Below are 14,705 nucleotides of genomic sequence, written 5' to 3'. Positions count from 1 at the left end.
AAATTCCCATATATAAAATATATAGTGACAAGAGATTTAGAGTCAGGTCAAAACCAGTTGTGCACAATCCATTAGTAATCTACCAAACAAAATAAATACGTACACTTCCTTAATTGATTTTTTTCTCTTTGTGCACCTGGGTTTGATTAAACCACCACAACTATTGCTGTGCAAAAATGGTTCCAGGTAACCATAACCATCAAAACAATCAACTCTTCTGGAAGTGGTAAGCAACATGTCATTGAGCTTAGGTAGTTGATGAGTTTATTCCTGTCCCAATTGCACTCTATGACCTTAACACTTTAATATTCAAAAAAAAGTGGGCTTTCCTCAGTGTTTTACTCTGGTACATAATTTTCATAGTTATCACAAGTGCCCAGACCACCTGCATTTTGTGAGCATTAAATGATACTTTGTGACTGTGCAGATAAAATAGGTAACTTTATGAAAGGAGTGGTTCAGAGTCACTCAGAGAAACATGTTGTTCTAGAAGTTTGCCTTTAGATCTTTAAATCCAAGAAAGAACATCCATGGAATTAGCATAGCATGCTGGAATGAATGCCAGAAATCTTAGGAGAGAATACCTCTTAAGGCTTCGCTTCCTCAATAATAGCTAATCAATGGTTGACTGTGATGGAGGACAACACTACAATACATACGAATCACTTACGTTATAGACACTCAACAAATATTTGTTTTCCTCTGCTTTCATTCAGTGTGGTTGAAGATGAAGTGCGAGCAACCCTTTTAGGGTGTTAGGTTCTTTCATGAGCCTTGAGTTTTAAAAACTAATCTTCAGTTATGAGGCAATGTCTAAAAATTTTCAATGAACTGGGTGACTCAGTGCATAGAGCCTTGGGTTATTTTATATCATTTGTTAAATAGTAATAGTGGGTTATGTTTATATCCTCAAATATATAAATATTAATTGTTTCCAACATTAGCTGGTCTTTTCTGGATAGGGAGCGCTGACATATGGAAGTTTCCTTGCATTTTCCTTAGATCATAACGGACTAGGATTTGTGGATATTAGATAAGGAGGTTAGAGGCCATGTGGACATTTTTATAATTTACATTTCATCATCAACAATTAGATATAGTTTACTAGCTTTTGTTGAATTTTATTTTTGACACAATGAGCACCAATTGGAGAGCATGACTTCTGACCACCCTTTCTGATTGTCTGTCAGGGGATATTTCTACAGGTGATATGTGATGAACCCTTACTGTAATACAGCAATTTAATTAAGCCAACGTTTTACTTTTGTTCATGGAAAGCTGTTAATAATTAAGTAACAAATTTGAATTAAATTGTTAGTAAATTCTGTCTTACCTGGTCCAAAGTCATCTAATGACTCTGTGACTGAAGACATGCCCCACCCTTTAGGATATACTACAAGGCATCGCACATTTTTGTAGCATTGCAGGTGAAATCTTGCTGATGCTCTTATGAAGCATGCAAAATAATGAATTACTGTGACATTTTTATATAGGGAATGCATTATATTTTGCCTGCCTTTTGCCTCTCATTACCAGCTTTGTCTTCCTTTTCCCTTCCCACGGTTCCCATCCTTCTCCTAAAGAGCCCTCTTTAAAAAGTTCCTAAAAGGTAATGTTCTTGAACCTATAGGTGATCTGAGCGATTTAGCAATTAGTTTTTCACTTTATCTTTGGACTGTTCCACATCTCCACTTAATTTCCTCAAATTTGCTAAGTTTGTGAAAATATTATTTAGCAAATTATGTTAGCTTAAAATAGTACTGTATATCCACAAAAATATCATTTCTGTCTACGAGGCTCTAGTGACATGGCTACCTATTAGAAAAGTGACATTATCTTCCACTCTAAAGGATGAGCTTTTTGGACTACCTATTTAATGATGTGGGTAGTATCAGGAAGAGTCCTGAAGCACAAGCTTTGGTGCCCACATAACAACTCATTTGAAGAAATGCTAACTGTCTTTGATATTAACAATTAATGTACTATTTACAAATGCTTAATGAATAATTAAGGTATTTTAGAGTATAAATGATGGTAAAGGATTTGGCACCCCTAGAACTTCTGGAGAAAAGATATTCTGGCTGGCTATTTAATTAACCTTAGAGCCTGTTTTATATAAAGCTGTGTCAGGCAGCATGGGGAAAAATCCAGTGTTTTATTGCTCAGGGATCAGTGAACTGTGGCCCAAACATGGGGCTGCCAAAGACACCAGCTGTAAGGTTTTGTAAATGAGCTTCCAGAGGAACACAAACTCACTTGTTTTTATTGTTGTCCAAGGCTACTTTTGAGCTACACAAACAGGCTAAGTAACTATGGCAAAGACTATGTGGCTAGCAACGTCAACACAACGCAAATCCAAACCGTGTGGCTCCTTGTAGGAAATATTTTTATTAATTTACATGTTCAGTTTTAGGACTGATAAGTTATTTTACTTTAAAAATTTTTTAAAATAATTTCATAATTTGTATTAATTACATAAATTAATAAATTAAACCAAGTATTTAATTTTTTCTAATAATTTTGTTTCAGACAAAATCAAGTAATAAATGCTACATTTTATAATTTATAATACTGTGGAAGACACATAATTTATAATACAAAAGTTCAGTCTATCAATAAAATGATTCAGTGTAGAGTATCTAGCTAATAAAATGGCTAGCTTTCAGGATTTTCTTCTAATGCCAAAAGGGTGATTGTAAATAATTACTTAATGGATGGGAGGTTACTGCTGAAATTTAATGCATTACCTGGAGCCACCATGGTGGTGCTCACCAGCAAACACTAGCACTCAAGAGGCTGAAGGAAGGAGTAAATTCAGAGCCAGCTTGGGCTATATTGCAAGACTGTCTCTAAATACTAAGAAAAATGCTCATGTTTTCATGGAATCTTTACAAAATTTCACATTTTCATGTTAAAGTAATTAGTTTATTTTTCAATCTGTATATTATGCCGAAATTTATTAGTTGTCACATGTTAAGGAAACTCATTCTTTAGGAAACTAAGTTTAGGATATTTATTGTTGTTCTTGCTGCACTGGTGATCAGTTGGGTCCATCCCACCGTGTATCCTTGAAGGCTACAGCCCTGTGGTATCATCCACCTGACGCTGCCACAAGAATAACTGAGGCTGCGTTGGTAGCTCAGGTGCCAGGCTGAGTTTTTTGAATGTTTGCTGCTGTTGTTTTGTTATTTTGTTGATACTGGCAGTCAAAACCAAGGCCTTTGCACGATAGATAGCGCTGAACCACTGAGCTCCACACACAGCACTGATCAGCACTTCTTAAATGGATTTCTCATGCCTGACCATTTCTTGCTGCCTTTAAAAAATATTTAGCCCCATTTCACTACCCATCCAGGAATGTTAGACCATAATATCCAACAAACCTCGCTACAGGACAATTCCTGGGTAAAGTTAATGTTTATTGGAGGAGTTTTTTGTTTATATTGTTGCTGGCATTAAGGGTAGATTCATCATAAGAAAGGCTTCAAATACCTATTCAAAGATCTATTCCTTCAAAATACATTTCCCTAGAGAATCATACGTTCATTTACTTCCTAAAGTAATGCCACAATTACAGTTTGCCTGGAATACAGTTGTAACTATCTTCACAAAATTCATCATACTGATTGTATGGTTTTCTGATCAATGGTATTTTTCTGAATATGATATTTTTTTCTCTCATTTTCCCAACCAAATACAGAATCATTTAACTGTAAAATGTTGGATTTCTTAACTGTGTGACATAAATAAGGACTTTTACATGGTACAATTACTAAAGAAATGTGTTGTGAATGTCATAAGATACCATGAATCTTAATATTCCAAGGGGACATCTCTTTGATCCTTATGCATTGAAAACCTGCTTTAAAAGTTATTTATCAGCTGTGGTTCTGGCTTTCAGTTGCTGAAAAAAAAAGTTGTCAAGGTTGAATTTGATATCCTGAAGCAATGACTAGATAATCGTTAGATTCATTCGGATGCAAGCAAAGGTGTTGTTAATAAGAAAGTTGTAGCCTAGAAAGTAAATGTGTAAGCCAGGAAATGTCTTACAAGAACAATAGCAAATTCTTCAGGAAGGAACATATGGGGCAAGGTGGTTGGCGCATTACAGCGAGGCAGCATGCATGGAGACTAGCTCTACTGAGGCTTGCTTCTTTCCCCAGAGCTTGCTGTTGGGGGCAGGCTCTTACCTGCTGCTTCATCTTGCACTCCACTTAAAGTACATCTTCAATAAATGACAGAGGGATATGGCAGCTGCCGATAATCTATTTGAACCAAGTCTTTCTTAAAATTGGGAGTCTCAATCCTTGGGACCTAATTGGCTAAAGCAGTGAGTGGGGGAGTCTTGCAAAATCAGTTAATGAGGATCAGTGTCTGCCTGAGGCAAATGCTCTGAGAATTTGAAAATCTAATGTAATCAATGTGTTCAAAAGCACGGCAGAGTTTTCTGTCAAATGCTCCCCACCCCACCACCCCCAGATACCTCAAGGAGTTTAATTTTGCATTCAGGTTACTTCAGCTGCTGCTAAGAGTCTCACAGGGTATATAGATTCATTCAGCTTGCAGCGGAGCTAAATATGGTATCGGCTTACATTTCCCTGTAGTCAGTTTCATGCAGCTTCAGAGACCCTACTTAGTGGCCAGCATCGCCCTGGTATTTATGGAAACACTCGTCTTTGGCCACATTCTCTTCCCAGGGTCTGTGTCACTGGTGGTGCCAGCTCTGTCTGCTTCTAACTTCACTTTATTTAACTGTGAAAAGGATTTAACACTCACGCGTGGAAAAAAACTTACCACCCTCAGGGTGTTGTTCTCACTTCTATAATCCAAGGTTTATCATTTATTTAAAATCATGCTAATGAGCATGCGCAAAATAAAAATAACAAGAAAGTCACTGTTGCTTTATTTGATGGAATAGTTGGCATACTACAAAATATTTCACCCTAAGGAAGAAATGTAAATCTTTTAAATTTAAAGAATTTAAAATCACACTATAGTTTATATTTCATATGGAATATTCCTGCGGCTTTATAATAAAAATGCCTTATTCGATTTTTGGTGTTTTGGTTGTGAGCTTAACCTTTCATGAGTGGTCTGTCCAGTCTTGATTTTTATAAACAAATTTCCAAAGAAAACGATTAGTTCACATTCTTATGTGATTAAGTGATTAGAGTCACATATCTTCACAGGTCAATTTCCCACTTTCCTCAGGTATCTTATGGGTACCATATCTTATGAACATATGGTATGTTACATGTCACCTAAGAGCATCACTGAGATTAACCAATGTAATATATAACTAACATAATAATATATATCTTGTTGAAACATCTTGAAGCAAGTATGCAGCAACATGGCACAGAACATACACCACTTGCACATTACTCTCAAAGGGAAATATTTTTATATTTAAGCAAGAAACTGATTTATAATTATGGAATAAGACATACTGTGAACAGTATTAAGTAGAATTTGCACACTTGTTTCAATTTATTCTTCCAACATTATGATACTGTAATAAATTAAATTATTTATATGCAAAGTTTGTTGTTCTAAAATAGGCCTGCATTTGAAGTTTGGTGAAATGATAGCAATAATTATTTTTAAGTGAAGACTTTAAACAAAGTAGTAGTTCACCAAGATTGCATTTTTATTCTCTCTCTCTCTCTCTCTCTCTCTCTCTCTCTCTCTCTCTCTCTCTCTCTTTTGAGACAGGATTCTCCGTGTAGCCTTGTCTGTCCTGGACTCACTTTGTAGACAAGAGATCTGCCTGTCTCTGCCTCCCAAGTGCTGGGATTAAAGGCATGCGCCACCACACCCCGGGCATATTTCTTTGGAGAGAGATGCAAAATAATACACTGTGTAGTGTATTTTTGGAGAATAGAACACTCTGGATTTTAAGGTTGAGGAATTATAGCATTTAATTATATTCTTATTACAGATTACCCTTGTCAGCTAGGGCAAACTTAAAGTAGACATTCATCACCTACACTCACAGCCTTGCTGTCAAACATCACAAAGAAGTAACACATTTAACAGTAAATCTGCTTTACATCGATCCAGCACACCTACAATTACGCCTAAGTTTGGTAAAATTCCCACTGTTGGCTCATAGGGGAAAATTCCATTCTATAAACAAATGACCTGTTTACTTCTGGTAAGTTTCGATGAGTAGTTAGGAGCTACTGCTAATAAAAGTGATTAAAGGGAATAGATTGATTTCCAGAAGAAATGAATGTTTTATTGCATAGAATCACACACATACACATGCCCCCTCACACACACATACATATACCCACATACACTTGAACATACCGAGGCTGGGCACAGCTTTGTCCTTCTGTCCAAAGTGAGAAAAAGAGGGGAGGATTTGAATAGTGGTTAGTTGTCCTGCACCATCACCCCTGGAGCCACATTTGCTTTAACTGCATGCATATTTCATACAAAAGCTTTACTCCCAGCTCAAGTAATGTGCCAGGGTAATGTTCATTGTTTGGGGGAGATGGAGATATTAAAAAAATAAGATTGTTTTCCAATAATGTCTATTTTAATTATGTGATAGTAAAAATATAACAAAAAATAGAGCCTAAAGTATGCTAATGTAATATTTATGTGCCTCTTGCCTCTGTCTGCTGAGTGCTGGGGTGAAAGGTATGCACTTCTATGCCAAACAAGAGGAAACAGTTGTTAAATTATTATTTTTGTTCCTTATGGTGGATGTAGAAAGCAAATGCTAGTCACCAATAATGAACCTGACAATGGCAAGCCGAGTTACACTACCTGCATCAAGTTCTAGTACAAAAATCTTTCTCCTTTACCAAATGGGAATTAGACCGGATCCACTTCAGCTTTATCTTAATGAGGAACTAAGAGGTTCGTGAAAGAGTTAGCTTAAAGACTGGCATAAATGTTTGATGACTAGAAGATACAGCTTAAACACACGGCTTGATGATGCTCTTGCTTCAAGCTCTGACTAACTATGAGACCAATTTAGAACTCACGTAAGGGAGTTTATTTTATTCAAAATTTATTTAGCAGGGAACATTAAAATAAAACTCAAATATCTTCTGTGTCTTTGGTATCTTTACAAACAAACAAACAACTTGATGTTCCCAAACCAGTGGACTCATTTGAAGGAATTACACATAAAGTTCCAAACTTGTACCAGGTTGATAAAAAAAAATACCAGCCACTTATGCAATAAATATTATATGCTAAACACTGCCACGGGTCTCCTCCTTTATATTAACTAATTCAATACTTACATGCCCTTTAGCTGAGGTTTATTATTGGTTTTTTGGATTAAGAGCCTAGTATATGAAGAGAATTAGAACTTCCTTAAGTTTCATAACTTGCAAGGAGTGGGGATAGGAGTAAAGCTCTGTCCACATGAACTCACTGTGCATGAGCCTTCCGCTATGTCATCAGGATGGTGCCAAATACCCTGATTTCCTTTCACACTCAGTTTGAATTGGATCGCAAATCCATTTGCCTTGCAGCTTAGGGTGTGGATTGTGACTTTCGCTCTCTGAACTCCGCTCCAGGGAGTGCTGTGTCCCCTCATCTGTCAGCCTATGAACCTCTTTAACATTCAATCTTCTAACTCCAACACCTGCAGGAGATTGCACCCATCTCCAAAGAATCACTGCAAACTAGTTCACTCACCAAATGTATGAAAATATGATGGCTTAGTTTTGCCCATTTCCGAAATTCAACATCAGATTTGAAATATTTTCAGTGTCCATACGTGACTCTAAAGATCTGTAGTCTGCCCTCCATGGGCAGTAGCCCACTCAAGGATGCTCTCTGGCTTGACCTGAACACCAAACAGAAAATTCTACCTTTCCACCCTCTAGCAAATATGTTTCTGATGCAAGTGCATGCATCTGTATACATAAACAGTACTATCAAAGGCAAAAATATTACGCTTAGTACTGTGGCTTTAAAAAAAAATAACCTGTCACAACAATAACACAGTGGACCAGTCACTAATTTGCCTGTCATAATCAACAGCTAGACTAACTTCATTAAAAGGAGCTTTGGAGGATGTGCCTTTTTTCTCCATAAGCCCCCTAGTCATTGCACTGAGATGAGCAGAAACAAGGCTGATCCATTGTTCATTGTCTTTGCTTCTGGGGAATGAAATGATGGTGTTTGAATCTTGATTTTTCACTAAAAAGGCATTTGTGAGAATACTGCAGCTCCAGGAAATAAAGGCAGATGCTGTTTCAGTTTATGTACGTGCAGACGAGTCCTGTAGCTCTTGTGAATCCTAATGAGTTCTGCTCAAGCCTTGGTCCAGATGTGGCATTAATGCCTCAGAGACTAAGAAACTTATAGGCGTTTAGCGAAAATAATTCTTGTTTAAGTCATTTGGCTTCCTCTCTGCATTTCTAGTTTCACCTAATTTTTCCATGGACAATCAGAATTAAGCTTATTTCCACAGTTTCTCCCTAAGTTAAGAAAAAAAAATTAATAAGTACTTGCACATGACATTTCATTATTGAAACTGAAATCACTAAATAAGAACACACAACTCTATCCAGCAATGGAATTTTAAAAATATTTAATAATATAATTTCATTTTCCCTTCTTTTTCCTCCCTCCAGTATACCTTCCTCTCATGTACCCCTCCTTGCTTTCTTTAAATTCATGACTTTTTTTTAGTGTGTGTGTGTATGTGTGTTTGTGTGTGTATGTGTGTGTGTATACAACTGATCAATGTTTGTAATGTTATTTGTATTCATGTTTCCAGGACTCATCTTTGGTACTAAACAACCAATGTGTGTGTTCTTCCTGGGGGAAGACTATTTCTCCTGCTGTCAGCATTCCTAGCTGCTTGCAGTTCTTTGTGTAAGGTGGAGGCCTCATGGCCTTTCCCATTCCACTTTGGCATGTCTATTGGTGTCATCCTTGCTCAGTTCATGGTGAACAATCCAATATTTCATCAAGCCTGAAAAAAATGAATGTGAGCTTTATGTTAACAAAAAATATCATTTTTGTACTTATATCAATATCACCAATAAACTGTGTTATCTGTTAATAGCAAAATAATTAAATCTCAACAGCTTGTAGGGTGACCAATTAGTTATATAATCAAATTGTATTTTACAAAAAAAACCCACCGATACACCTGTGTATTAAAAAAAAAATCCTTTCACAACAAAGTCTCATCAAATCCAGACATTGGATTGGAATTCTTACAATAACCAATATTAACTGAAAAAAAATTAACACAAGAATTTATAGTTTCATCGTTATGATTTCTAGTCTTACTGACTAAAGCTCCTGGGCAAAAACAAATTCTTGGTGAAGAACCCTGGCTCGATGTGGAATGTCTTGTCGTTGTCTTATCAGTAAGCGTATATGACATAGCCTTGAAATCAGCAGAAACTTAAGAAGAACAGAGGTGCTAGAGGGACAGGAAAAAGAAGCCTAGTGTCTCCGCAGCTGCCTTATTTCTTAGTGGTTTCTTATTCCCTTCTAATGCCTTCCACTCACATCCCAAGTAGAGCAGTTGGCCGAGACCGCAACAGATGGATGACAGGCTCAACACATGCAGCGTTTCTGGCACCCAGGCACTTGACTTTTATTTACTAAACAGTTAGCCAGATTTCAGGACTCCAGTCTGCTAATGCCCCTATTTGGCTTTAGTGTGCAACCACTATCTGGCACACAAATATTAAAATATTACCTGGAGAAAGATCACACACCAATTCTTTACATAGCTTAGTGGCTAAGTCTCTTGCTCTTGGTGTAGGTTATAAAATACTGAACAGTGGATTTAAAGAAATAACTGCTTTCATGTAAGACACCTGTGGCTTTAGACAGTACAGTCTCCTTGAAGTGGCCCCATCAGAAGCTTCTTTCAGTCAGCCAAACCAGAGTCAACTGTACCAGTGTATGGTCCTGGGTAAAGCTGTCAGGTAAAAGTGTGAAGTTAATGTTGACTTTAGACAATTGATCTCATGATTCAATCCCATCATCATGGCAGATTAAGACATTCAATGTTCATGCAAGATTTTAATGGCGCCTTCTGGTGCACTAAACAGAATTGGAAGCCCTTCCATTCTCCTCACTTAGTATCTTGGTTACCTCACCAACACTGGTGTGTCTATATCCCCGAGACCTCCTAGAAGAGAAGGGAGAGTTGTTTCTCTCGGCTCTGTGATGTCTGCACGGGGACCAACAGAGGACACTCATGTTGATAGAATGTTCTTAAGTCCTAGCCGAATAGTGCAGAACTCAAGGAAACGTAGCCCCAAAGTACAGGAGGGGAGTAAAAGAGAAACGTTAGAGGACTACATTGAGGTAAGAATTCCCAATGCTTTATGCAAAAGCAAACTTGAAGGAAGCAGCGGGAAGGGGACTCTACTCCACCTAGCGAAGCCTAGACGCAAGGCTTCCTAGAGTGAAATGTAATAGGGGCAGTGTGTACAGGTCCAGAACGTGCTTCCTGTTTCCTCACTGCCCCCCCACCCCACCTTTCTGCTCTCTTAGGCATAGTGAGTCTTCATTATCTTGCTTTCTTTTCACCCAGTCTCAGATTGAAAATCTCCTTGGTTTCCTACACTTATACTATTGCTAGGACTTTTTTAATCCTCCAAGACTCTAAAACCATTAATTAAGTAAACTGATGGGTTTAGCACAGCCGGGCTCTAGTAGAGGTAACGGATATGGAGTCACACTATAAATGACTCGTCACGAGGAGTACTCTGGACAGGAAATGGTTTGCGGTGACTGGTATCTCACTGTCCTCAATTAGGAGCTGAATGATGGTACCGTGCGCCCTATCTTAAATCATCTTTCATTTGGTGGCATGCTTGATCCTGGTGTCAGTTACTACACATCAGATCTCTCAGCAGATGGTTCATATTTAACGTCTTGATTTCCCTACTATAGCGTTGCAGTTCCAACTATATTTAAATTGCCTTTAATCTACTCTGACAGTATAATAACCCCAAACTATTGTTTCCAACATATTCACTTTAAGAAGATCATGTCAATTTCATAGAATCCCAGATTTTTATTAGATCCTTCAAAAGTGGCTAAGTCTCTATAACTTAACTATGCATGGAAAGAAAATTTTACCACCTCTCCAAATAATTTCTAAACTGCCTAGTTTTTTTTCAAAGCTCTAATTTCATTTGTCTAATTTGAAATATGTTTGGATCTAGAATTTATTTCTTTGATAGGAAATCTTAGTAGGGCTCATGCTTGATTTCATTATCAGTATATGGAAACATATCTTTATAAGTAAATTACATTAATAGAACACATTAGCATCCAAAGCATCATGGTGTGTGTGTGTGTGTGTGTGTGTGTGTGTGTGTGTGTGTGTGTCAGTTTTCTGTTCTGTGTGGGAACATTTCAGTCATAATATGCTCAATTATGAAAGCCACATTTTAAGAGACAAACTGGATGGTAAGTGTATATCCAGAGATCAGGATCATATATTAACAAACTCCAAAGCATTGCTAATGGTTTGCTGAATGAAAGTCTTGATAGTGACCCAAGTGGAGGTCATGTGTAAGATTTGGAAGACCTTTTTTTCTCCTTTAATTTAAGATATCAGAAATAAGACTAGTGGGCTGAAATTTAGGTTCAGGGAGCTTTAATTTAGTAAGCATACCTGTGTGATTTTTTAAAATTTGTGTTCCACAATGTGAATCAGACTCCAAAAGTTAGTTAGAATCTTATAATTGTATTTTGTGTTAGTGGTGACTATAAATATAGTTTCTGTATTATTGAATTTTGAGAGTGTGTGTGTTCATGCATGCTCATGAGGAGGTCACAGGAGAACTTCTGGGAGTCACTTCTCCTCCCACCAGATATGCTCCAGGAATTAAAAGTTCCACAATAGAAGAGTATCATTGCACATAAGTCTTGAAAGGTATGATTTTTTAAAACCATTGATTGTATTTTTCTCCAATAATGAACTAAAAGATTGATCCAAAGATGAAAAAAAAAGCATCTTATGCTTTCTTTAGGGTGAGACTTGGAGAAAAAGGAAGCAAGAACTTAAACACACACACACACACACACACACACACACACACACACACACACACACACCATAAAACAGACAAGCGTCCTTCCAGGAGTCACAGGCAAGCACTGATTTCATAGGTAAAATGACATTTACCCTGAGAGGCAGCAGCTGTTCAGGCTTTGCTCCTATGTTTCAGAATAAGGACTAAATGATAAATCTTTTTATGGAGCCAACATTTGTCATTAGCATGTTTGCACGATGACCTTTTTATGTTTTCCTGGTAATCCATATATTTTTCTCCACTTTTGAAGACAGAGATGGGAACCAGTGTGCACACACTGCTCTGATGGACTAAATCCAACTGGAAGTGATTTTAAGCCTCCAAGTAGGGAAAGACGAGAGATCAGTTAACACTCGCCACAGGAAAACACCATATTGTCACTACAGTCCTCACACAGCATCAACTAAAGACACACTCATGCCAGTAGTCCGGGCACATTATATGTAAAAGTTGGCTGCTAGCAAAGGGAGAGAGGAAGAGCTGTCACCACCCCTTTTCTCCGAAATGGGCTGTTGGCAGTGCAAACTCCATATCATTGCACTCTAGTGGATTATATGCTGTATCTGCTTATCCTGGGTAACTTGCAATATGATACAAAATATTATATTGGATCAACTGAGGAAAAGAATCTGTTTCTTAGGGACAAGTGGGCATACTTCAGCGATGATTAATAGCAGCTCTATTTCCATAGAATGCTCCTTGGCGTCAGATACTTATCGCGATTTTGTTATCTCTTTATCAGATGTTCCTGCGGCTTAGCCTTGCCTGGTGCCCCAGGTGGAGAACCATACATCAGCGTGCCTAGTACACTGATAATTTTGCTATTTTAATGCTTCCACATGCAATTACATATCACAACCAAGTTTTGCCTCTACTGTGGCTATAGAGCACTTTGATAATCAAATCTAAACAAATAAAACCTTAACTCTTAAAATAATGTGTGTAATGTATATGCAGTACACTTCTGGTTAAAAGGAGAGAAAAAAAAGAAAGAAAAGAAACAGTGAAACTTTTCAAAAAAAATTGTATTAGCAATATAAGTAGGAGAGCAATATTTAGGCAGAACATCATGTTGTTTTAAAATGTGAAGATTTGGTGTATTTCTTTATATACTTAAACTTCCTTCAAACAATATTTAGAAATGATATCTGTGTTGTAGGTAATGCTTAAAAACTTTTATTTTCTAAGTGAACTTTACAAATATTTTATACAAATAGAGCAGATCGTAGCATTGTTAGCTTATTTTGTGTTGCCTGAATCTGGACACTCTGGAGCCATAGTAAATTCCTAGAACCAAGTAACTGCCTGAGGGTCCTGAGAATGCACACACCCTCCCTGGAGTATCTCTTTCTGGCTGGTGTGCTGTTCAGAAAGCAGACTCGTCAAAGCGATGACCAAGAATTCCAGTCGTGGAACCTGATAGGCATCTGCTGAAAATGCTTATGCCTGTGACAGGAGCCAGACAAGTGGAAAGGGAACTGTTTCATGTAGTGTTTGGTCTGACTTTAGAACTGGCCTTGCAGCAATCAACAGATATGGACAAGGAAATAAGCATGTCCATAATATGACAAGAATATGCACATGTGCATATATGGCATCTCACTTTAGGCAAGAAGACACTTATAAACCATGATTAAAATCGTTGCCAGAGACCAGACCGTATAGGGAAGCAGGACATTGGTCACAGCTGAAGGGCAAGAGTTTGAAGCCCAGTCACTGTGTAACTGCCCACAGAAGATGATTATGGAAACAGTAACTCTTGGATAAGCTTGTTCAGTAAACAAACCCTTCCCCCATACACAGCACTTACTAATGTGCCCAAAGGCTTCAAAGCAAAGAAAAGGGAAGGAAGGAAGGAAGAGAAAGAGGGAGGGAGGAAAAGAAGGAGGAAGGGAGAGATGGAGGGAGGAAAAGAAGGAGGAAGGGAGAGAAGGAGGGAGGAAGGGAGGGGGAGGGAGGGAGGGAATGAGGAAGGAAGAAAGAAAGGGAGAGAGAGTAAAGGAGGAAGAAAAGAGGAAGGAAAGAAGGAAGGAAGGAATGAAGGAAGGAAGAAAATAAGAAAAAAAGAAGAAAGAAATGATTATTAACTAGCACATGGAATACACAAGCTCTGAAATCATGAGCAGTCACTTGATATCTCGGGTGATGCTACACGTTAGACAACCCTGAGACTAGTACTTAACATCTCAGAGCCCCCATACCTTCACCTTAAAATTTGAGGTGATCATCCTGGAGTTGTGACATGACAGAAAGTTGGAAGAGCCTACACTTGACCGGTTCCAGAAAATGGCTATCTTTCCACATAACTATAGCCTTTTTGTTTGTTTGCTTTTGAGAAAGGATTTCTCTGTGTAGGCTTGGCTTTCCTGGACTAGCTGTGTAGACCAGGCTGGCCTCAAACTCACAGATATCCACCTGCCTCTGCCACCCTGAGTACTAGGATTAAAGGTATATACCACCAAGCCCGACAACCTATTTTTCTTTTTAAAGGTTTTTTTTTTTCAGTATCATTTGTGACTGATGAGATTTATTTTGGTTACTCCTTTTAGGGTGAAAATGGCTTACATGGTACTCCAGGCTTACCTGGTCAAAAGGTAATGGGTTTTTATAAATGTTTCCTACAAACCAAGCTAATAAGCTAGTCTTTTCTAG

At 37.8% G+C, this 14,705-nt stretch overlaps 1 protein-coding gene across 6 annotated transcripts in view; it reads left to right on the top strand.

The window, feature by feature from the left end:
* COL19A1 (collagen type XIX alpha 1 chain) overlaps nt 1–14,705 on the top strand; it is a 324,524-nt gene that overhangs the window by 68,216 nt on the left and 241,603 nt on the right. For 5 of the 6 annotated variants that reach the window (XM_084755182.1, XM_084755181.1, XM_084755184.1 and 2 more), the window contains exon 10: nt 14,603–14,647. The exons of the other annotated variant lie outside the window; for it this stretch is intronic. In XM_084755182.1, coding sequence (XP_084611308.1) covers nt 14,603–14,647 — 45 coding nt within the window. The remainder of the gene's footprint in view (nt 1–14,602; nt 14,648–14,705) is intronic. 6 annotated transcript variants of the gene reach the window in all.

Source organism: Acomys minous (assembly GCF_964271855.1).
Source record: "Acomys minous genome assembly, chromosome: 13".
NCBI classification, from domain to species: domain Eukaryota; kingdom Metazoa; phylum Chordata; class Mammalia; order Rodentia; family Muridae; genus Acomys; species Acomys minous.
This window is presented reverse-complemented; position numbering and strand designations above follow the sequence as displayed.